We start from the raw sequence: 24,744 nt of genomic DNA on the forward strand, positions 1-24,744 counted from the left end.
CATAGGTGGAACTTGGAGTTTTAGGAGTTGTTAGCAATCTCTTTACATTCCCTTGTCAGTTACCACTGTAGGTGAATACCAGAGAAGCCGGGTCATCCCAGAGACAACAGTATAGTGGTAAAAGAATACCCAAGTGTACACTGAGAGGTTTTGTCTCACTAGTGAAAGGAAGTGACTCTCACTGATTACATACTGGACATATAAATTGGGCCAATGAGGAGATAAGTTTCTAAATAAGGGATTTCCTAACCTCGCTACCCTTACAGCAAGAGACGACTTCTTGATTAAGAAAGTCTGCTTAGCGGCTTCCCTGGTGGTGCAGTGGTTAAGAATCCACCTGCCAATGCAGGGGACATGGGTTCGAGCCCTGGTCCAGGAAGATCCCACATGCCATGGAGCAACTAAGCCTCTGCGCCACAACTACTGAGCCTGCACTCTAGAGCCCGCGAGCCACAACTACTGAGCCCATGTGCCACAACTACTGAAGCCTGCGCACCTAGAGCCCGTGCTGCACAACAAGAGAAGCCACCGCAATGAGAAGCCTGCGCACCGCAACAAAGAGTAGCCCCCGCTCGCCTCAACTAGAGAAAGCCCGCGCAAGCAACGAAGACCCAGCACAGCCATAAATAAATAAATACATACATATATACATACATTTATTTAAAAAAAAAAAAAAAGGAAGTCTGCTTAACCCAGGCAAGCACCAGTATGGTTGTCTGAATCAGGCATTGGCAAACTACAGCCCATTGGTCAAATTTGGCCAGCTGCCTGATTTTATAAATAAAATTTTATTGGAACACAGCCATGCTCTTTTGTTAATGTATTTCCTATGGCTGCTTTTGTGCTGTAACAACAGAGTTGCATAGAGACACTGAGACCATGTGACCCATAGAGCCTAAGATATTTACTATCTAAACCTTCACAGAAAAAACTTGCCAAGTATTGGGTCTAATTAATGAGTCCAGAGAGCAGCAAATTTAATTTCTCCAAATAGGGGTGGTATTAGAGAGTTTATATTATTAAAGTTTTAAGCTTGACCTGGTATCACAGGGACTCATCAGACCCAAGTATCTAAAAACCATTTGTTTTGAAACTTTAGATTAAGAACCACCTCGATGTGTGTTAAATAAAGATTCTGGCTCCCACTGAATTCTTTTTTTTTGGTCGTGCCACATGGCATGCAGGAGCTTAGTGTGAGTTTCAGCACTGGGAAAATTGAAGCAAGAAAGTAATAGAACCTGACTTACTTTTTAAGAACTCACCCTGACTTACTTTTCGTTGTGTGCCCATTTATATACTTTAATTATTATTATTTTTAAAATTTATTTAGTTTTGGCTACGTTGGGTCTTCATTGCTGCTCCCGGGCTCTCTCTAGTTGTGGTGTGCAGGCTCTCTCTAGTTGTGGTGCACGGGCTCTCTCTAGTTGTGGTGCACAGGCTTCTCGTTGCGGTGGCTTCTCGTTATGGAGCACGGGCTCTAGGCGCGCATGCTTCAGTAGTTGTGGCACAAGGGCTCAGTAATTGTGGCTCATGGGCTCTAGAGCGCAGGCTCAGTAGTTGTGGCACGTGGGATCTTCCTGGACCAGGGGTTGAACCTGTGTCCCCTGCATTGGCAGGTGGATTCTTAACCATTGCGCCACCAAGGAAGTCCCTATATTTGTAATTTCTTACCCTGTGCATACTTAAGCTTAAGAAAACATCTATCATCAATTCTTTTTGTGGGGTGGGGGGGGGCGGGACACAATGCACGGCCTTTGGGATCTTAGTTCCCCGACCAGGTATCGAATCCGTGCCCAGTGGAAGCAGGGAATTCCGAAAAGTTTCCATTTTTAACAAGCATCTCAGATTATTCTGTTGATGATGGTCCCCAGGATCACACTTTAAGAAACACTGGCTTAATGGTCAGTTTTCTGACTATAGTATCTCAGATAGAAATTTCCATCTTTGTTCCAAGAGAATATCTAAGTCTGATGGGTGTCATCAGCAGAGTTCAAGTAAGTTGCACCTTGGGATATGGGAGTCTCGCCCTAAGGTACAATTGTTAGAGCAGGACATTTTTACTTTTAAATGATACTATCCTTTGGCGGGTCAGGCAGTTGAAAATTGTTCATAAGCAAAAGTTAGCAACTGAAAGTGATCATATGTAATTCTTCTCTTGGGAAGTACCTAAAGAGGTATATTTTAATAGAGAGATAAACTTTAATATTTGGCTGTCGTAGAATTTTCTGTTATTTTGCCAAGGAATTTAAAAATAATCAGTATTATATGGAGTAGTTTCCCACAGTTAATGCAATTATAGTACTAACAGTTTTATGGTACTAACAGTTTTGAAAATGTTATATTAATGAGTGTTAGACAAGCTATTTAGGATTTCTGTGTGTTGCTTTCTTTGATAATCTAGCCATGGTTCGCTCTTATGACGTTGTTTCTGCGTGGCATCGGCCAGGAGTCCAGAGTGTCTGTCCTGCCTGCCTTGCCTTTGTCTGTAATCTTTTGGCTGTGCCACATTTGCAGGATGGTATTTATTAAGGAACATTAGGATTGAAAACATTAGATTAGCTACATATGTTTTTCTAGAAAATGAAAGTTGTGGTACCAGAAGGAAAATACGCTATATTTTATAAAGTGGTTTTTTAAAATTATTATCTTATTTTTAGGCTTGAACTCAAACTTGAATGTAAATATGGATATGAACAGTATTAAAGAGCCACAGTCAAGACTAAGGAAGTGGACTACAGTGGACAGCATTTCTGTGAACACATCTTTGGATCAAAACTCCAGCAAACATGGTATAAAATACATTCTTATATTTTGACTTTTAAAAAAATAACTGTAGAATATTAAATTTAGGCTTTATTTTATTTTATATATGTATTTTTTCATAGCTAAATTCTCTTAAGAACCTTTTCTCATTATTAAAAAGTGCTTTATTAGTTATTAAGTCTTAGTTAAAACCAAAAAAAATGACCTTTATTGTGCTATTGTGAAAAACAGGTCAGATTACACATTTATTTTTTAATTATTCCCTCTTTAGATGATCATTTAGTTTTTTGCTATTATTTTATTGTTTTAGTGTTCTACTTAACATTTACTCAATTTAATCTGGTATAAGGGATTAAAAACTTCCACCATAATTTGATTTCTAACAGTTCCTTTCCATTCATCTAGTAATTGTTAATGGAGTATTTTCTGCTTGCCAAGAACTCTGCTAGGCCACCTGGAATACATAGATACATATGTACATACATGTGCACAATTGACTATGTAAACAAGTAAAAATACTTGCCCTGAAGAAGCTCATTGTTTGGTAGCAAAAATAAACATGTAAACAGCTTTACTACACTGTGATAGCTGCTATAAAAGTTAATACATACAATAGGATAAATAGTATAAGAATGTGAAATCTAATGGAGAAGTGAGTCAGGAATAACAAACCATGGGTCTGAACTGAGTCTTCAAGTTTACCAAAGGAGTGGAGAAAGAACACCATGGAGAGGATAGCATGTGGAACGTTCAAAGACAGGACCTCCTGGTGAGCTCTGCTAGGTGGGCATGTCTGGGGCTGAAGGTACAAGTGAGAGAAAGGAGGAAGGTGTAGCTGCAACAGTAGGTATTGAGCAATCATGGAAAACTTTTGTGCCAAAAAAATCACTTTAAACATGAAAATGATGGATATATAAAGGCACCTAAGGCTTAAAGGAGTCTAAGTGAGACAGAGGGCAACGGACATGAGAAGACAGAATGCATTGAAGAGAGTGTTAGAATTAAGGACAGAAGGGCTTGGTAACTAACTTAATTCATTCTGCAAATATATGATTATCTGTGATGTGCCTCCTGTGCTTCTTGCCTTCCTCAGTCCAACCCTATACCTTACCCTGGGCTCAAGAGTCATTTCCAAGAAGCCTCTTCCAGGCTTTGTGTTCGAATAGCACCTCTTATGTGTATCTGTCTTGTGTTAGTATCCATTTAGGCCTTTTTCCGTAACAGGACATAAATTCCTGGAGGAGAGAGTCCATGCTTTGCTTACCTGTAGCCCCACTGAGCACATTGCAGCACTTGGGGGACATTTGCTAGGTGAAAGGATGAGTGGCCGGTAATGCAGTTAATGGCAGAGTAAATGTAGGAATTGAAGCAGGCCTGCTAGGACAGATAATGGATGGATTTTAGAGTTGTTGAGTGTGGTATTTTAGGGATAGCTCAACGTGGAAAAGCCCAGTAAGAAATTAGAATTAGAGGCCTGGTACTCAGAAGAAAAATCTGGGCGAGAGTAAGATTTTGTGTTCATCAGAATGTTGATGTCGTCGACATGGATGAGGTTGCCCAGAGAGACGGCGCATAGAAGGGAATAAGGACACACAATCCTAGAGCCAGTGGTAGTAAAGAAACCTGGAGAAGAATGGGTAGAGAGGTAGGACGTGGAGACCCAGAAAAATGTCTCTGCCGTATGGTTTTCTGTCTACTCTGATTAAAATGAATTTTTCCATGTCTGTTTTGCATGTCTGACCCTCAGTTTCTTTGTAAAAATGTTTCCTTCCTCACACTGCTGTTTTAGGTGTAACGTATATCATATAGTCTCAACTGCTCAGCATACTTACTGAGGGCATACTGGTATGTATATGGTATGCGTTATATAAATGGCATGTCATCATGCAGCATAGGGATTTTTTTGGTTTTTTATTTGTGGTACACGGGCCTCTCACTGTTGTGGCCTCTCCCGTTGCGGAGCACAGGCTCCGGATGAGCAGGCCCAGCGCGCCACGGGCCCAGCCGCTCTGCGGCATGTGGGATCCTCCCGGACCAGGGCACAAACCTGTGTCCCCCGCATCGGCAGGCAGACTCTCAACCGCTGCGCCACCAGGGAAGCCCGCAGCATAGGTTTTGAAGGCAGATAGACCTGGGATTTGATCCCAGTTCTTAACCTCTAAGCCACAGTGTTTGCATCTGTAAAGTGGAAATGATGCATCATAGAACTGTTGAGGATTGAATGAGATAATAACTATTAAGCTCCTACCTCATTGCCTGGCACGTGACATGCAGGTAGTGGGTGGTGATGTCTTCTTATAAGCAGCCTATTATCATAAGTTTGTTTTTCAGTCAATTCAATTAGTAATTTTATATTCTAATTTTGTATTTTATCTTCTCTGTTTTTTTAAACTTAGTATCTGTTTTTTATTTTTTCATCATGCATTTTATTGTTTGATTTTGCATAAACCTGGAATGTGAGCAGTTAGTTTTTGTTTTTTAGTAATTAGCTTAAACAAATAGTTTTATTCTTGTATACATAGCAATCTAATGAACATATTCTAGTAACGTTCTCTTTTTCAGAATAAGGAGGTTGATGCTCTTTCTCCTTTACTTCAGTGTAGGTTCCTGTTATTCTTTTTTTTAATTAAAATATAGTTGATGTACAATATTATATAAGTTACAGGTGTACAATTTGGTGATTCACAATTTTTAAAGGTTATACTCCATTTGTAGTTATTGCAAAATATTGGCTAAGTTCCTTGTGTTGTACAGTATATCCTTGTAGCTTATTTTATACCTAATAGTTTGTGCCTCTTAATCCCCTGTCCTTATCTTGCCCCTCTCCCCACTGGTAACTACTAGTTCTCTATATCTGAATCTGTTTCTTTTTTGTTATGTTCACTAGTTTGTTGTATTTTTTTAGAATCCACGTATAGGTGATATACAGTATTTTTCCTTCTCTGTCTGACTTATTTTACTCAACATAATACCCTTAAGGTTCGTCCGTGTTGTTGTAAATGGCAGAATTTTCTTCTTTCTCCAGGCTGAATATTATTCCTTTGTATGTGTATACAACACCTTCTTCATTCATTGATGGACACTCAGGTTGTTTCCATATCTTGGTTATTGTGAATAATGATGCAATAAACGTGCAGATGTCTTTTTGATATCCTGTTTTCATTTCTCTTGGATATATACCCAGAAGTGGGATTGCTGGGTCATTAGTAGTTGTATTTTTAATTTTTTGAGAAACCTCCATACTGTTTTCCACAGCGGCTGTGCCAATTTACATTCCCACCAACAGTGCACAGTGTTCCCGTTTCTCCACATCCTCATCAATATTTTTTGTTTGTGGTCTTTTTGATGATAGCCATTCTGACAGTGAGAGCTGATATCTCATTGTGGTTTTGATTTGCATTTCCCTGATGATTAGTGATGTTGAGCATCTTTTCATGTGCCTTTTGGCCATCTGCATGTCCTCTTTGCAAAACTGTTTAGGTCTTCTGCTCATTTTTAAATTGGGTGTTGTTTTTTTTTATATGTTGAGTTGTATGAGCTGTTATATATTCTGGATATTAACCCCTTATCAGTCATATCATTTGCAAGTATTTTTTCCCATTCATTAGGTTGTCTTTTCATTGTCAATGGTTTCCTTTGCTGGGCAAAAGCTTTTAAGTTTAATTCGGTCCCATTTGTTTATTTTTGTTTATTTTTTTAAAATAAATTTATTTTATTTATTTATTTTTGGCTGCATCTGGCCTTTGTTGCTGCGCACTGGCTTTTCTGTAGTTGCAGCAAGCAGGGTCTACTCTTCGTTGCGGTGCGCAGGCTTCTCATTGCAGTGGCTTCTCTTGTTGCGGAGCACAGGCTCTAGGTGCATGGGCTTCTGTAGTTGTGGCACACGGGCTCAGTAGTTGTGGCTCGCGGGCTCTAGAGCGCAGGCTCAGTTGTGGCGCACAGGCTTTGTTGCTCTGCGGCATGTGGGATCTTCCTGGACCAGGGCTCGAACCCGTCTCCCCTGCATTGGCAGGAGGATTCTTAACCACTGCGCCACCAGGGAAGCCCCATTTTTTTATTTTTGCTTTTATTTCCTTTGCTTTAGGAGACGGATCCAAAAAAATACTGTTAGGATTTATCTCAAAGAGTGTTTGACTATGTTTTCCTCTAGGAGTTTTATCGTTTCTGGTCTTACATTTAGGTCTTTAGCCTAAATGTAATAAATTTTTAATTTATTTTTGTATATGGTGTTAGAGAATGTTCTAGTTTCATTTTTTTACATGCAACTGTCCAGTCTTCCCAGCACCACTTATTGAAGAGACTTTCTTTTTCTCCATTGTATGTTCTTGCCTCCTTTGTCGTAGATTAATTGACCATAAGTGTGAGTTTATTCTACTATTCTTTATTTACTTAACTTGACATCTTGGAACTGTCAGTTTTTCTTTTTTTAAATTATTTTTGTATTGTTAATACAAATTACAAAAATTTTATATGCTTCCCCACCCCCAAAATGTTCTCATTTTCTTTACTTTAGCAGGCCCTGTAACTCATCTGAAGCAGCCCAAGACTAGTAGTCTTCCCTTCGTGGATATTATTTTGAGATCTCCAGGCTTTTACTTTATCCCCTTAAAAATCAAGACTGATAAAATTTCTTCTCTGTGGTTGCTTTTATTCTTTCTTCATTGTTGTATTTTTTCCTTCCTTGTAAAAATGACTTCAGAAATATACCTTGACCTGGTGTGGTTTTGGTCTTCATGCCTAGAAAGAAAGACCAGGTTGGTTTTATATCTGTATATAAGAACCCTCTAAATTTCAAGTCTTAAAAGGTTGGGGTTTTGTTTTTGGGGGTTTTTTTTTTTTAAGCTTTTCAGTCTGTTTAAAGAAAGTGCTTTTTCTTACTATAATAATTCTCTAATTGTTTATACTATCATTTTCTCCCAGAAGCGCTCCTCTTGGCTCTGTGGTTCTCTTCCTTCTCTTACTATCTCTCTTTCTCCTGGTAGAGACTTAGAATCTTCTTCTCAGGCACACTCTTTTTATTTGTTTTCAGTTTTCCTTATATTAAAAAAATAGAGAAATGTTCATCGTCTTATTTCCATTATTATTTTGGTGCAGTTTGTTCTTTTGTCCTTATAAAAATAAAATTGGCATCTAACCTTGTATTCTAGAAGAGATCCCAAAACTGGTCTGAGTGTTATGCTTTGTTACACACTATTTTGAAAATATTTTTTTTGAACCAGCATCTGTTTAAACATTCAGGAAATTTCACGTACAGATTCAGATTTCTGGCATCTCTGGAGAAATGTGAAGGTCTGCCAGCACCAAGCTCCAGAGCAGTCACCACCCAGAGTTGAGTGGCTGCTGCCCATGGCTCATTCTTCCCATTCCCCTCACACCTGTGCCTTCCCTCCCATTGGTGGAGAAGTATTTTTCTGTACTCCCTAACCGGGGGAATATTTCCCTGTAGTCATGTTTCTGTCTGAGGAGGGACCATGGGATTTTTTTTCTGTAGGCAGGTTGCTTCACTTGTATATAAAACCTGATTGGCCTTATTGGCATTTGTATTTCCATGTTGTAGAAAACGGGGGTTGTTTTTCCATAGTACCAGAGTAGTGTAGAGATCATTTTTTAAGAGGGAATGATCCGATAGCAGTAGTCAGGCTGGGCTGAGATGGGCTGAGCCTGGAAACAGGAGAGGCCTGTGGGGACGCTTGGCTGGCTCTGATCTTTTGCATCACAATCTTACGTGGGTTCTATTTTTATCCCCATCTAGTGAAGCTTAGAGGGCTAGTAAGATAGTTGTGGAGCAGAGAAGAAAGGGCAAATTCAAGAGAATCTTCCGTGTCAGAGATCCCCAAGTACACTGGTTTCCTAGAAGAACTCACAGAACTCAGAAAAACGGAAATACTCATGCTTATGGTTTATTAGAGCAGAAGAATACAGATTAAAATCAACAAAGGAAAAAGGCGCATAGAAAAGAGTCCAGGAGAAACCAGGAGCAGCCTTTTGTTGTCCTCTCTCAGTGCAGTTTCTCGGACTTAATTCTCCCAGCAACAATGTGTGACAACATGTACAAAGTATTGCCAGCCAGAGAAGCTCAGCTAAGCCTTAGTGTCCTCGTTTTTTTGTCAGGGGTCAGTTGTGTAGACATGGAGCACACCTGCTTGTCAATCTCCAACCCCCTGCAGACCCTTCAGAGTTCAGACCAAAACAGCGTGACCCAGGCCCATGCAAACAAAAACAGATGTTCACCATAAATCACATTGTTATCATAAACTCTCTGGCATGGCCATGGCCCAATGTATGCAGAGGAACTCTTCATCTGGCATGCTATTCTGTGAGTTACAGGAACCCAGGAGCCATCAAGGACTAGTCTGAAGCTCTTTGCCATGTGCAGTCTAGCCCTGTGCTAACCCTTTACTGCACACCTTCCAGAGTCAAAAAACGAGATTCATTAAGGGAAGTAGAGTAGAGTGGAGGCAAGGCCGCTTAACAGGGGAATTGTGGGTCAAGTGAGGTTTGGACTGGGGTATTTGTGATACTTTATGGTCCTAAGATTCTGTGACTTACCAGAGTTTAGAAAATCCCTTTCCCCTCCTCATTGCCAGAGAAAAGTACAATGTTCAGGAGCTGGAATACATTTATTTTAGTCTTAGAGTTAGTTGAGGGCAATTGAGAATGGTTTCCAGGAGGCCTGTGATCCCTTAAGCTGAGATATGAAGGATAAACAGGCATTAGCCAGGCAGAGGTCAAAGGAGGGAAAACCATAAAGCGTTAGTAGAGGCTAGAGTTTTAAGAGCCTTTCAAACTACTGAAGAGTTTGAATTTTACTCCTCTGTAATGGAGAACTGTTGAAGAGTTTTAAGCTGGAAAGTGACATGATCAGATTGGCATTTTTGAAGAGGCAGTGTGAAGAACTGGGGAGTAGAAGTGGACAGAGAGATTAGTTAGGAAACTTCTGCCTAATCCAGAGCGTGGTCAAACGAGATGACAGTAGTCTGATCTCATGTGTCATTATTCAAAAGCTATATGATCATTTCACAATATATACAAATAGCAAATCATTATGTTGTACACTTGAAACTAATTATGTTGTATGTCAATTATATCTCAATCAAAATATTTTAAAAAGAAATGAAGATTAAATGTGTAAGTTATAAAGATACCCACTAAACAAAAACTATAAGCCTTCCACAGTTTCAGAAAAGATAAATCAACATTTTCAAAGAGTTTTTAAAGAATCTATAAAGAAATTAAAAGAAATTCATATTGGATCATAAAGCAAAATCTGACTCTATGCTATATACAGGGGGACCCAGAACAAAGTAATTCAGAAATCTTTGCAATCACAGGAGGAGAAAAAAGAGCTAGGTAGGCAGCAGGATTGACAGGACTTAGTGATTTTAAAATAATAGGGAAGAGCCAGGGGAGACTCTTGTTTTCTGACTTAAGTAACACCAAATCATTGTTCCTCTGATTAGTATTAAAAGGATATTTTGTTACATTCATTCCTTCCCTTTTCATTGGATTTTATCTTGAAACTTTGACTAAACTTGGCTTAAAGTTCAGTTTGCTGGTTTGTACACATTGGACTGATGATTATCAGAAATTAAAGGTGAAATTGTCATGTAATTGAAGGAACATTGAAACATGAAATCAAGCAGCCCTGAATTCTAAGCTAATTTGCCACACAGTGGTATATCATGTTTGGAATTTTCCTTAAGAGAGGGAGTGGGAGCTGAGACAATGGCAAAATGTCAAAATAAATATGGACCCTAGAATTGACACCTACCTCCGCTCCTAATTAGCTCTGCTGTTTATTAGCTGCTGGCAAGTAGCTTAACCTTTCTGAACTTTGGTCCCTCATCTGCTAAATGGGAGTAATAATAGTAATGCTTGTGATGTTTTGAGGATTGATAAGGCAGTAACTCTGAAGCGCCTAAGCACTAGAACAGGGTTAGACACATAAGTGGCCGGTGGGTCTCAGCTTTCATCATTATTGTTATTGCTGTCATTGTCATCTCATGAGTGCCCTACCTCTAAGACGGCACCATTTCTCCAGTGTAAATCCAGCTCTATTTGCTTAAACTAAACCTACCATATAAATTTTACATTTCATTTTTCTGATGCTCTCCCATGCAGTGTCTAATAGAATGTAATTGGATCATGGATGCCGCTTAAGTTGTGTCTATTGTCCTTTTAAATAAAATGAAGTTTGAATAAGTAGATATTGTTTCTTTTTAAAAAGGGGGGCGGATGCTTTCATCATTGCTGGTTCTTGTGTAAGAATTAATCACTTCAGATTTGGCAGTTATGCTTACTTACTATATTACTTGCAACTACTACTTTATATATCCCACTGTATTTCCAAGTGGTTTTAATTAGCCTAAGATACATAGTTCACTACGATAAAAGTAATAACTAGATGAGGAAGCCAGAGAAGAGAGGGAAATGGAATTGGTGGAATAACTGAATCAAGTCAGGGATAGGTTAGTGCCCACCAGTGAGTGGCATGAGGTCTTGTATTTTACCAGAAGCTCATAGCTGGAGCAGCCTTGAGTCCGTGAACCAGGGCTTTCCTTACTTCTGTTTCAAACTCTACATGAATGGACAAGACACTTGGTTTTCCTTCTGTTGTCAAATCCAAGTTCATCTGATGCGCAGTGAGGCCAAACAAACTGAAATGTCAGAGTTTGGAATAGAGAACGGAGTATTGCAAGGCCAAACAAGGAGAATGGACAGCTTGTGCTCAAAAAGCGCAAACTCCCCAATGCTTTTCAGGGGGGGAAGAATTTTTATAGGCGAAATTGGGGTGGGGGGGCTACAGGGGGTGTAACCTTCCTCTGGTTGATTGGTGGGGAAATAACACGGTGGTGTTCCAGGAGTCTCAGTCGTTAGCCCTCTGGTCCCATCCAGTCTGTGGTCCAGTGTTTGTGATCAGCCTGAAGTTACCATCCTCCACCTGGGTTGGGGGCCTCAGTTCCTGTAGAAGAACTCAGATTTCTATCAGGTTGTGATGTATATCTTTTGAGGAGGAACCAGGATCTGGCCGGTGGCTACACTATTGTTTCTTGACTGCCTTTCCTTTGTTTCTGCATTCCCTCACTCCCCAGATTAGTAACTGTTTGAATCTGCCCTTTGGGGCTCAGGGAAGGTCTAGGAGGCTGAAACCTTTTTTCTACAAACAAGAAATGGGGGACATGGAATGGCTTTTGTACACGGGAGGGCCACACAGGGACCTGCTCAGTTTTACTTTCTTCACCCTTGCTCCTCCCCATTCCAGAAATTGTACCTCCTTCAATCAAGTTATTAAAGCTAGAAGTTTAAGAGGCATTCTCTTTTTCAAAAAGTTTGAGATAATTTACATATAATACAATTTCTCCTTTTAAAGTATAAAATTCTGTGGCTTTCAGTAACATTCTCAGTTGGGTATCCATCGAACAGTCAACTTTTTTTTTAAACTTTTTTTTTGCTTGTTTTTGGCTGCGTTGGGTCTTTGTTGCTGCACGTGGGCTTTCTCTAGTTGCGGTGAGCAGGGGCTACTCTTCATTGCGGTGCATGGGCTTCTCATTGCAGTGGCTTCTCTTGTTGCGGAGCACAGGCTCTAGGCGCGCGGGCTTCAGTAGTTGCGGCACGCAGTCTCAGTAGTTGTGGCTCGCAGGCTCTAGAGCGCAGGCTCAGTAGTTGTGGTGCACGGGCTTAGTTGCTCCACGGCATGTTGGATCTTCCCAGACCAGGGCTCGAATCTGTCCCCTGCATTGGCAGGCGGATTCTTAACCACTGCGCCACCAGGGAAGCCCCACACAATCAACTTTTGAACATTTTCCTTACCCTAGAAGAACCCCTTAGGTGTCATTTCTCCCACCTCCATTTTCCCATCTCTCTAGCCATAAGTAAAAACTGATATTTTTGTTTTCTGTAGATGTGTCTGTATTGGACATTTCATATAAATGGAAGCATATAATATCTGGTCTTTTATGACTGGTATTTTTGGCTTAGCGTAATGTTTTCGAGGTTCATCGTGTTGTAGCATGCACATGTATTTCACTCCTTTTTATAGTTGAATTGGACAATATGTACCACATTATGTTTGTGCATTCATCTGTTGATGGGTATTTGGGCCTAAGAGATATTCTTGATTTCTTCCTTTCTCCAGTCTGCACATTGAGTCCATCTGTGAATAGTACCCATTCTGCTTCCAAAATACATAGTTTATGCATCTGTTGTGTCTCCTAATGGTCTCCCTGCTTCTATGCTAGCCTTCCTTCCATTTTCCACACTGCAGCAAATGTGACCTCAAAACAAATGGGATTGTATTACTTCCCTTCCTAAAACCCCTCAGCATAAAGAACTCCTTGCCAAGTCCTACAAAGCCCTGTCTGAGGGTGTTGTAAATTCTGATGCTTTCGGGGAACAGGCAGGGCATAGGCCAGTCTGGAGTGGTAGGGCCTGGGACAGCTAGAGTGTGCACACCCCACCTCAGGATCTTTGAATTCCAAGCATTTAAAACAAAATGTACTTGGTCATCCCTGCCCTTCAAGATCAGGGCCCCACTCCTTCATGTTGTTCTCTCTCCCGTTTACTGTTTTTCAGGCAAAATGATCTTTCAGTTCCTCAAATGTGCCGAACAGTTTTTCTCCTCAAGTCTTTGTGCAGGCCGCACCCACTGGCTAGAATCTTTTCCCCCAGACTCTCCATGCTGTCCCTGCCCCCTCCTTGACACACATTCTCTCCTCCTGCCCTCTGTCCATTTACTTGGCTTTTTGTGAAAATATACTGTCGTTGTGGGCAAGGGCCTCATTCATATCAGAGGCTAGAAGTGATTGAAATCTGGAAGAAAGCACAGGGCTTTCTTTTCTCCTCACATCTTCACATAATCTACAGGACAGTTTGGAACCCACAGATCTAATGAAAAGTTTTCTTACTATATTTGACAAACTACAAGAAATAAATGTGATACTATATTTTGGTCACATTTCCCTTCCATTTTCTCTCTTTAGGTGCTATTTCAAGTGGTTTCAGGCTGGAAGAGTCTCCATTTGTTCCCTATGACTTTATGAATAGCAGTACTTCACCAGCCAGTCCTCCGGGTTCAGTAGGAGATGGCTGGCCACGTGCCAAATCGCCTAACGGCTCTAGCAGTGTTAATTGGCCACCAGGTAAAATGCCGACATCTTCTTTTATGAGAGTTTGTGTCCATTAAGGTTTCGATACCTCTAGATATACTAATGGTTTGGCCCTGAATCTGTGATTGGACTGAACTACGCGAAGGATGAGGAAGAACACAGAAATGGGAAAGGGAAGTTGAGCCCAGGTCTTGGGCTGATGAGTGACCTGGCCCATTGCCAGCGCCTTTATGCTCTAGTCTGTGAAGGCGGGGTTAGTCCCACAAAGGGATTAGGCCAGTGCGAAGAATGATATAAACCTTCATTCCTTGTTCTTCTCCAGCTGTGTCTGGGGACAGAGGTGACAGCATTTGCATTTACTGAGGAATCACCAGAAATGCACCTATGACCTGTTTCGTCCTCTCCAACTTGCTGTGGCTTTGTGATTTGTAATAAAGCACTTTAAAGTGTTACTTTTTTTTTTTTTAAAGTGTTACTTCTAAGGATATATAAACCCAGAAAAAAGTTGCAAGTTATTCATAAAAAACAGTATATTAATTGTGATATTGAGTCAGCCTGTTAGGGTATTGGAAAATAATTTGAGAGTATTGGGAGATATTTGATAATTGCATAGACTTTAGGAATAAAACTTTTGGGTAGTTACCGATGGATTTTCAGCTGATGATTAAGCCTGAACTAATTTTAAATTTTTATTTCCAGAATTTCGCCCTGGTGAACCATGGAAAGGTTATCCAAACATTGACCCTGAAACTGACCCTTATGTCACTCCTGGCAGTGTCATAAACAATCTTTCAATTAATACTGTGCGGGAAGTCGACCACCTCAGGGACAGGAACAGTGGTATGTAGGCGGATACAACTCAGGATTTCTGAATGATGCAGGACAGTGGCTCAAAGTAGATGTGAAAGTTTGAGCAGTGAGAGTCACTCCAGCACAGCACAGCGCCTGACCTCCAAGGGGCTCGTGACAGGGATAACAGAATTCTCGGTTTCCCGTGGGTGACTCTTCAGCCACTTTTAAAATGATGAGGATTTATTATCACTTGATGTGGTAAACGCAAAGGACCAGCAGACACTTGCTTTCCAGTAACTATTAACAACTGAAGGTTGTTACCCATTTTATAACAAGTTTCCGTATTGTGGTTATTAAGAAATGGGTGTTTCTTATGGAAGATGTTATATTATTATTTGTTTATACACTCTGGATGTTAAAGAACTTTCATCTGGAGAAGGAATTGGCTTTCTTTGTCTCCCAGAGACTGAAAATAAGAAAAATTTAAGGGTCGCTGCAGTCCAGATGCACTTTTAGTGGGTTATCCAATGAAATCCTCCTCCGACCTACCCCGTGGTTGTCTTTCACCCCAGGCATATGTAAGTACTCCATGCATGCAGTAGAAGAAAGGTGAATGAAATGAGTGACGATCTCTTCTCTTTCTGTAACGTACAGCCTCACAGCTGTCCCCTTAAACAGTTTGTAATAAAGAAAATGTAGAACAGTCAGCACTTTGTTAAATACAGAATGTGTTACCAGGTGTTTGCCAGGTCACAGTGGTAAGATGAGAATCCTCATCATTCTAAAACGACTGAGTTTAGCAGCCAACTGTGTATAGCAATAGTTAAAGCCACTCACTGCCTTCACAGGAGAACGTGGGGACGGAGCCAGCAATAAAACCTCACAGCCTGGTGGTTAATGAAAGAATCTGGCAGCAGGAGCTGTTGCAGTGATCCCCATTAATGGTCGGGTCTGGAGCTAAACTAGGGTAGCGGTCAAGGGGATTTTTTTAAAAAATAGGAAAAAAGGCTAGGTTTTCGAGACTGAATGTAGGGCACGATGGGAGGGGACAAAGGCCTGGCTCCCTGGTAGTGCCAGTGCCAGGGCACCTTGGTGAGCTGCCCAATAAGAAGTCATTAGAGTTCAGAGACAGACTGGGAGCCCTGGTGGAGCCCACTGCTGAGAAGCAGGGCTGCTGTTGTCTCTTGCTGGATCCCGTTGTTGGGGTGCGTTCTCACAGACAGTTATTAGAAGACCGGAATGGGAGGGATACCTCTTGAGCCACGGTGGAAACAGTGAGCAAGCTCTCCACGTGCTGTTTTGAAGGCAGGAAGGAAGCTACAGTCATGGGCACCGTTCCCGTGGCCCTGAACATGGCTGTTTCCTTTCTGTGGCATACTGTTAAGGTGCAGGTCCACTGGGTGCTTTTGCTTCTTCTCGAATGCCATGTCCCCTGCTCTGGGGATGACTAATTGTGCTCTTTTCCTGTGTAGGGTCATCCTCATCCTTGAACACCACGCTGCCTTCAACTAGTGCCTGGTCATCCATTCGTGCCTCCAACTACAACGTTCCCCTCAGCAGTACAGCACAAAGCACTTCAGGTGGGCCTTGTCCTGGGTTTGCCAAGGCTCTGGCAGAGCAAGGGGCAGAACCCGGGGCCAGGGCCGTAGTGTTCACCTCTTCTTTTGATTCAGAGTCTTCTTTTCAGGGAGCTGGGAGAGTATATTTCTGAGCCTGGGAAGATATTTTTAACACCATTTGCCCCCTTTTAAAATTTACTGTCTCCAGTAGTCATTTACTAAAATAATCAGGTTTCACTGAATAGCCACTCTCATCTGAGAGCTGTCTCAGATTAAATATAATTTAGTTCGAAGCAGTAGTCCTCAACAATCTGTAGTGAAGGACCTTTTACTTTTTTAATGCCCAATCCTTTGCAAACTGGTAACTTTTGTAAAATACAGTAAACCTGGACTTCGAGTTGCTGGAGTACACACTTGGGAGTTACAGCAGCATCAGATTGCTGTTAAGAGTTTACAAACGCTCACTCTGAATTTCTGTATTTGTACTGTCACAGACCAGTAATAAACTGTGTTGTGACCAGTCTTCCCATCACACTTTGAGACGTGCTGACTTAAAGACATGCTCCTTATGAGCAGGTAGAAAAAATAATTGATGGTGACAGAAGTTATAAAATTTTCTATCCCCTTCTGCTCTCTCATTTTTTTGGGTATTATTTCGATTTAGTTTTCTGTGTTCCTGGCTGTGCACTGGACCCATAGGCAAGTTGCTTAACCTCTCTGAACCTCAGTAAAATGTGTGTGAGGATTAGAAGTAGCGTACACCAAGCGCCCAGCAGCCCAGCGCTCAGCATAGAGTAGCCCCCAGCGAATGTCTGCTGTGAAGATTCCCTGAGTTAGGGCTGCTTTTATAGTCCTTTTTTCATGAATGAATAACACAATGCTAAAATCGAATGGCCTGAGTGTTGGTCCTGAGCAGCTCATTATGGTTGTTAAGGTATGGAGTTCCCACTTGCTACTTTCGAGCAGCTCAAAGCAGTGTTCAATGTAGTTGTATACGCTGGACTAAGGGTTTCACAGGTCTTAAAACTATTAATGAGACAGACAGTCTGTTTTGAGGCAAGGGAGCAGTTTCCTTTTGGCTTTTTGTTTCTTCTGCAGTTTAGTTTGATTTGGGTTTTTTTTTAAGTTTTTTTGTTTGTTTGATTTGCTTTTAGTGGGGGAATGAGTGTTGTCATTATTTAAATTTTCTCTTTTCTGAAAGCATTTATCTCCCCTCTTTCCCACTTTTGTTTTTTTCCTTTGAGTAGCCAGAAATAGTGATTCCAAATTGACATGGTCTCCTGGTTCAGTTACAAACACCTCTCTGGCTCATGAGCTGTGGAAGGTCCCTTTGCCACCTAAAAACATCACTGCTCCGTCCCGCCCACCTCCGGGACTGACTGGTCAGAAGCCACCCTTGTCTACGTGGGATAATTCTCCCCTTCGTGTAGGTGGAGGATGGGGAAATTCTGACGCCAGGTATACCCCAGGTAAGACGACATGCATAAGGTTTCATGTGGTTTATTTGCTGAACACTAATCAGTACCAACAGCCTAGTTTAACAGAGACCTAAATAGCAGACTGTTGCATTATCCTCTATAAAGTAAGATTAGAACTTAACATAAGATTCCTGGTTCATTGCTATCTTCTGCAATTGCCATGCTTTTGAGAGTCTTAAATTTTATTTTAAATTTTGCCCAGTTTACTTACATTTCCCCAAAGACACACCTGTCAGTGATAAAGTTAATGGAGTGGGGATCTCCTTTCTTTCAGAAGTTCCTCAAGGGCTCATCTTATTAGGTATAGTAACTTCCTGCTCATGGCAGGCTTGTCATAATACCATGTCACATGGAGCAGAAGTGTCATCTGACAAGCCTGGGGAGGTGGGAGCAGCCCACCTGGGCCTTGAAGAATGGGGTCTGTTTGGGTGAAAGCTTGGCCTGTACTTAGGATGATCATAAAATTTATTGATTAAACAGGGACGTTTGAGAGTGAAAAGGGGTGCTGTTAATTAACTGTACAGGCCTAAACCAGACTGTCCCAGGAAAACTGGGACAGATGGTTCCCTTACCTCTCTACTCCCTCCGTAAATGGCTAGCACCGGATTTGTACTGGCATCATGTCCTCACCCGCCTCCGCACAACATACACAACACACACAGCCACAAATACAACTCAGAGCTCGTCTGCCAGTTCATCCGTTCTACCCCACCCCTCAAATGCACCGAACTTTCTCATCTCCAGGCTGAAAGTTGTAGTAAAACCTCATTAATAATTTCTTATCTTTGGACAGGTGATTGGCTGAAATAAAACTTGCGGTGTTTCCTTTGGGGGAAAGTTTTAATTATGTGAAAAAAGCACATGAGTCTGTTCTAAGCCACTGAATGCAAGTTAGTGTAATTGGTGTCGTGTGTAAGTGGTTCTTTCAGGCCACAGATGTGTTTTGGATGCCGGCCAAGTGCCTGGTGGCACCCTCACCCTCAGGAGGGTTGGTGGAGTTGAATGGGCTCAGGAAGCCTGTAAGAGTCACAGCCAGGCCAGCAGAGGGCGCAGCATGTGCCAGGCGTAGAGACCTGGGAAAGCACAAGGGTTTCCTGCTGGAGTTGCTGGAGCTTGGCAAGGGGTGGTGTTCAGGGCGAGCTGAGTGGGCACGAGCTGTGTCACGCAGCCATCTTCCTAAGCCACCCGGAGTGTTTCTGAGGCACTGTTTTTTTGGGTTTTTTTTTTAAGTTCTTTTTTTTTTTTTAACACACACACCCTGTATTTTATTTTTACAAGAGATAAATAAACTGACAGCAAGCATTGTAAATGGATGACCACAACAAAAGCTACAATGACTGCAGTTACCACACATGCACACTATGTCATAATATTGACATTCAGTCCAGGAATCCTCCACTGTAACAGCTCCTTTACTTTGCAGTGAAAATTGATTTGTATATTTTTTGCCTCTGAGTCCTTGTGGGATTTTTTTTTTTATATTCAAACAGAAAGTCACATAAATTATAATCATCCTCATCAGGTCTGAGGCACTTTTAAGTAGTTGTAGACAGAATTGACTTGATCATGTCTTAAAGCTCTGCTGCTGGGAGGGAGAGACGATGCTGTAGGGCCAGGCAGGAGAGCCAGGTGTGGAGCCCCTGTGGTAGCCCAGACTGAAACGAGGAATGTCTGGACGACTGCAAGCTCTTAAATCCCCTCGAACTTCACACCCCGTGGGATGTACATGCAGTCATCGGTTGATAACCTGAGATCATCGTGAGTTGAGGTGATTCCCCAAAGGCTACCATTTGCGATAGTTCTAGCTTTATAAATGGGAAGACCCCAAAGGCATCTGGCCTTTGGTTCACTAGCCCACCGTGTGATGAGCTGGCAGCCCTCTGAGCCCCCTCCACCCAGAGGCAGAGCCACGTGCCCCAGAAATTAACACCTGGTCAGAGCTGGAGTGAGCCGGCATCTTGGGCCCACAGAGAAAATACCCCATGTAGACGCACAGGTAAGGAAGAAGGAAGAGGAGGACGCTGCGAGCCCAGATGCTCCTCCTGAATGTCTGCAGTTTGACTGGAGTATGTTTGTCCTGAACAGTCATTCAGGCCACAGTCTTGGAAAACTGACTTGTCCTTTTTCTTCCTTGTTTAGGTTCCAGCTGGGGTGAGAGCAGCTCAGGGAGAATAACAAATTGGCTTGTTCTGAAAAACCTTACACCTCAGGTAAGAACATCAGGTATCCTGGCTTATGTGGATACGCCAGGTAGCATGGAAGCAAAGGTTTGCCTTCTGGTTTAAGTCTGAGATGGGGACTACCCAGGCCTTCCAAAGTGGTGCTGAGTAGATGTCAAGGCCGGGCAGAGAAAACAGCAGAGAATGGTCTTCAGATGCCTCAGGCAGGCTGGTGGTCTGACCCAGTGGTTTTTACACTGTAAAATGCACGGGAGCTGACCGAAAATAGAGAGTCCTAGGCCTCACCCCACAGACTCTCATTTAGTATATCTGGGCTAGGGCCAGGGATCTGCATTTCCATAAGGGCATTCAGATGGATTTGATGCAGGTGGTCCTTGTACTGCACTTTGAGAAAACTTGTCTGCCCTTTTAGATGAGAACATTTTCTTAGTCCCTGGACTGCCCCCTCCTCTGGAGGCTGGGTGTTAAGAGCCCACCCCCCTCCTCCCCAGGGAGCAGTGCCTTGATGCATCCTGTCCTCAGGGCAGGGAAGAGAGAAGACATGAAGCCACAGCAGGGGCAGTGACTAACTAAGGAATTGGGGATCTGGGGAATGTCCAGGAGTCTAGAGGCCACAGAGGTATGGCTCTGGGACCAGTGGAGGTGGGGAGGGGGGCACTGTACCCTGTCACAGCAGTGAGTCCCAGTGAAGAGTGGCACCAGGAGTGAAGAACCTTGGGCAAGAGAGAAAGGACCAGAGTCCCAGCCTGGGACAACCTACCTGGACAGTCTTCATGGCGGTGCATCTAATTGGCAGTTCCCACGCTCTGTTTCCTAGATTGACGGCTCAACTCTGCGCACTCTGTGCATGCAGCATGGCCCACTGATCACATTCCACCTGAACCTCCCGCATGGAAATGCTTTGGTCCGTTACAGTTCAAAAGAAGAGGTAGTGAAGGCACAAAAGTCTCTGCACATGTAAGTTGGCCATTCTGCGCATGGCACCTGGAAAATGCCCTTGGGATTGCAAGTTTGGAATTCTCTCGTTAGGGCTCCCTTGTGTGTATGAAAGTGCAGCTGGTGACTGTGTGTGCCATCTCTGGGCCAGCACTTGGGGTCCCGCAGTGAGCGCTTCATAAAAGCTGCAGCCTCACTGTGTCTTGGGCTCCAGGGGCAGTACTCAGAGAGGGATGCATCACACCAGATCCAAATGGCCCTAGAAAGTCCCTTAAATTGCTTGTTAGGGACAAGAAGACATGATCTTGATGCCACAGCAGCACCGGGTGGCACGGCTGGGCCCGGAGAGCCCTGGGCGCTGCGCCCCCGCCGTGTGCAGCCTCCGGGGCACACGCTGGCTGGGAGGGAGGGCACGCTGGGTCCTTGTGTGCCCCGCCCTCTCCCTCTCGCCCTCCACTGCTTTTGTAGCAGAGACAGTGTCACCCTGACTTTGACCCAGACCCCTCAGCTAGCCCACTTGTGTCTCTCTCCTCCAGGTGTGTACTGGGGAACACTACTATTCTTGCTGAGCTTGCCAGTGAAGAGGAGATCAGTCGTTTCTTTGCACAAAGTCAGTCTCTGACCCCTTCTCCCAGCTGGCAGTCCCTCGGGTCCAGCCAGAGCCGGCTGGGCTCCCTCGACTGTTCCCACTCCTTCTCCAGCCGGGCCGATCTCAATCACTGGAATGGTGCTGGGCTGTCGGGAGCCAACTGTGGAGAGCTTCACGGCACTTCCCTCTGGGGGACCCCACATTATTCCACAAGCTTGTGGGGTCCCCCAAGCAGCAGCGACCCCCGGGGAATTAGCAGCCCGTCCCCCATTAACGCTTTTCTTTCTGTTGACCACCTGGGTGGGGGTGGAGAGTCCATGTAACAGTGTAGACTCGACTCAGAACTGCGACCTCAAGACGCGAAAGAAAGGAGCACTAAGTTGGGCTCGCCGCCTGCAGCCAGGGCCACCTGTGGGAACAGCTATTCTCTGCACATTTTCCACTTTGTTTTCCCTGAAACATATCAGTTTGAATACTTGAATCATGCAGGCCAATATTATAATGTGAAAAGGTATCTATCTATTTACACTCCCAAATAGCGCCATACATGCTACACCGTATAGAATGAGCTCACTTGTGTATATTCATCATGTTTAGCCTTTGGGTTCTTTTTTTTAATTTTCCCCTTTCTCCCCCTCCCCCCCCATTCATTCTTTTTCTCTTCTTTCTTTCTTTTTGCAAAACCATTTTTTTGGGCTGATAATGTATGAGCTTTTAACTTTGCACTGAATGATGTTCTCTCCGTCTAATCGGCAATATGGGGGGGCAGCTGTTCCAGTGTAAATGTTTACTCAAGGATGTTCTTAAAAGGTGTGCGCTCTCTACTATGCCTTGATGTTTGCCTACCTTATTGTGGTATCGTGGAGTTTAAAAGATCAAGTTATGATACTGACTTAGGACTATAAATGAAAGTATTGCACCAGTTTTTTCATGTTATAAAACTAAAGAATTCGCTCTGCAGTTTGAAAAACTGTGGCCACAGCTGTGACTTGCAGCCCACCTGCCACCCAGGACGGGCCCTGCACTTTGAATAGGCTTTCCATTTTGTTTTGAAGGTTCCCACGTTGAACCTTCTTGTTTACAGATTTTTTTGTTTGTTTTTTGAGAAAAAAATGTTTACTCTTCCATCATTTAAAAAAAAAATTAAAAGACAAAAAAAAAATGGAGGATGATTTAAAAGATGCTTTCTATCTCTGGGAAAAAGGAGCAGCATTTGGCCATGTTCTTTTGTTTTTCTATTCCTGTCCTAAATCAAAGAGCATGGTTCTCAGGAAAACCAGTTCCCCAGTTTAAAAAAAAACAAAAAAAACAAAAAAAAAACCTCCTTGTAGTTTCTTATAGGAAAAAAAGAAAAACCCCAACTTTTAGCACTGATACTACATATTGCTCTGTTAAAGAATCTTCTCTGCCAAAAAGAAAAAAAAACAAAAAACAAAAAAACGCTTAAAGCTGGAGTTTGAGATTCTGCTTTCAGATGCTGTCTTTTTATTAGTGAGTGATGATGGTTTGCTAATAATCAGTAGGTAATAATTTTTTTGTAATCCCATCAAGTGGCTCTATATGTTTCTGCTCTCTTGTGACTGTGTTAATGTTTAACTGTTGTACCTTAAAACCGAAATCAGTAACTATGCATACTGTAACCAAGGTATTGGGCTTACAGAATTGTTCGTTGTATAAAGAAAATTTTAAATGTTGTTGCAAACTAACGAGTTACACCATTTTTAAAATTTCTTTCTCTCCTTTCCCCTCTTTTGCCCACAAATGGTATTATAATGCTTGCTTAGTCAAAGAAGAGAGACTAAACAAGGGTAAAAATTTTAACAGTACAGAATTTGCCATCATTTCATTGCCTTGATTCTAACTGTTTGTGTCCTAAGATGCAAAAGAAGTCAGTGGCTTTTAACTGTTTACAAATAGAATGTGATTGTAAAATGTACAGTTTGGTTGTGTTTGAATTATGAAATTTCTTCAGATATAATAAACCATGACTTTTTGGCTGCTCAACATTAATTGTCTCTTTTTTGTGAATTTATTTGTACGCTCTTTTTTATAATGAAAGTTTCAAAGTTGCTATGTATGAGGGTTCTCATAGAGCAACTGGTAAAAATCTAAGCAAATATTTGAATATTTTATCCGAACTTATACACAATTTCACCCTGAAATAATGTGAGAACAGTGGGAAACTGTCGCTTGCTCCTTCCGGCCCTCTGAGCATCTTTGGGATCTTGTCGCTCAAAACTCTTCTGTGACTCATCTTCCCCACCATTTGTGCCCATCTCAAGCCTCAGCAAGAGACCATTTGGAACATGAAGCTTAATGACTTGACAGTGTTCTAGTGTTAAACTCTCATACCTCTGTTACACAACGAGAAATGCCACAGCCTGGACTGGCCTTTTTCTTCCCCCTTCACGGCCCTCCTCCCTCCTCACTGCAGGAGCTCCGGGGCAGAACCTGTGTACGTATTTCAGTGTATGACTTCAGATCATGCTCCAACTTGCCAGGTGTAAGCTAATGTTGGTGGACACCTTAATATAAGCAAATGTTGTTCAATGCATTCAATGTATATTGACTTCCATACTGGTTTTTCCAAAAACCAAAGGTAGCTTTGAAAAACCACGTCTGGAAATGTTTGGAACGTTAAGCTGATTGACCTTTTGGGGCTTTGAGTAGTATATAATTGACTTCATAACTGCGTTAATTGTATTGTTAAAGTGTTTGGGAGTTTTTTGCGCTTGTTATGTGAAAATAAAGTGTTTGATTTAAAAAATTAAAAAGTGGTTTGGTGTTTGCCTAGTCCTTAAATACAACAGCTCTGGTCCCTAAGCGACTGTGTTACTCCTAAACCTTTCTTAATCTCTCCCAACTGCCCATTCCTTAGTCCTTAGTCCAGGCCATTAGTTTGACCGTGATATTCCCCTGGCTCTGTGACCTCAAGTCACTAACAGCCTGTAAGAGTTGATCTAAACATTGTAACACGTCCAGTCATGCATCTCCAAATATAGCTCGCAAGGGCCACACAGCTTCCGTGCCCCTGGACGTGTCTTAGCTCTAGACATCCTGAGCTGCTGTGCCTTGCTGCTGTGGCTCCACTCTCCTTCCCCAGTAGGCCTGCCCAACCCTGCCTTCCCCTCAAAGACAGTAATCACTGGGTTCAGCTTACCCGGGTCAAATTTAGGTGCGTCCTCCCATTGGTGCTTGCTTCAAAACCATGGTCCCCTTTCTGATCACTGCTGTTGATGAATGAGCTGCAGCCAATGCATAATCTCTTGCTAGTCTTTGTAATCCACGTGGTCACACACACAGTAGTTGCTGAGTAGATATTGAAGGGATAACAGCTGTTGC

General features: G+C 42.4%; 1 protein-coding gene across 12 annotated transcripts in view; it reads left to right on the forward strand.

Moving 5' to 3' along the window:
* The window catches only part of TNRC6A (trinucleotide repeat containing adaptor 6A), a 211,175-nt gene extending 188,434 nt beyond the window's left edge, over positions 1–22,741 (forward strand). For all 12 annotated transcript variants that reach the window (XM_033426011.2, XM_049699019.1, XM_049699020.1 and 9 more), the window contains 8 exons: positions 2,658–2,789; positions 13,743–13,901; positions 14,568–14,708; positions 16,133–16,240; positions 17,467–17,688; positions 19,837–19,907; positions 20,695–20,834; positions 21,350–22,741. In XM_033426011.2, coding sequence (XP_033281902.1) covers positions 2,658–2,789; positions 13,743–13,901; positions 14,568–14,708; positions 16,133–16,240; positions 17,467–17,688; positions 19,837–19,907; positions 20,695–20,834; positions 21,350–21,725 — 1,349 coding nt within the window. In that variant the 3' untranslated portion in view covers positions 21,726–22,741. The remainder of the gene's footprint in view (positions 1–2,657; positions 2,790–13,742; positions 13,902–14,567; positions 14,709–16,132; positions 16,241–17,466; positions 17,689–19,836; positions 19,908–20,694; positions 20,835–21,349) is intronic.
* The last annotated feature ends 2,003 nt before the right edge of the window (positions 22,742–24,744 follow it).

This window comes from Orcinus orca, chromosome 16, assembly GCF_937001465.1.
Source record: "Orcinus orca chromosome 16, mOrcOrc1.1, whole genome shotgun sequence".
Lineage (NCBI taxonomy): Eukaryota > Metazoa > Chordata > Mammalia > Artiodactyla > Delphinidae > Orcinus > Orcinus orca.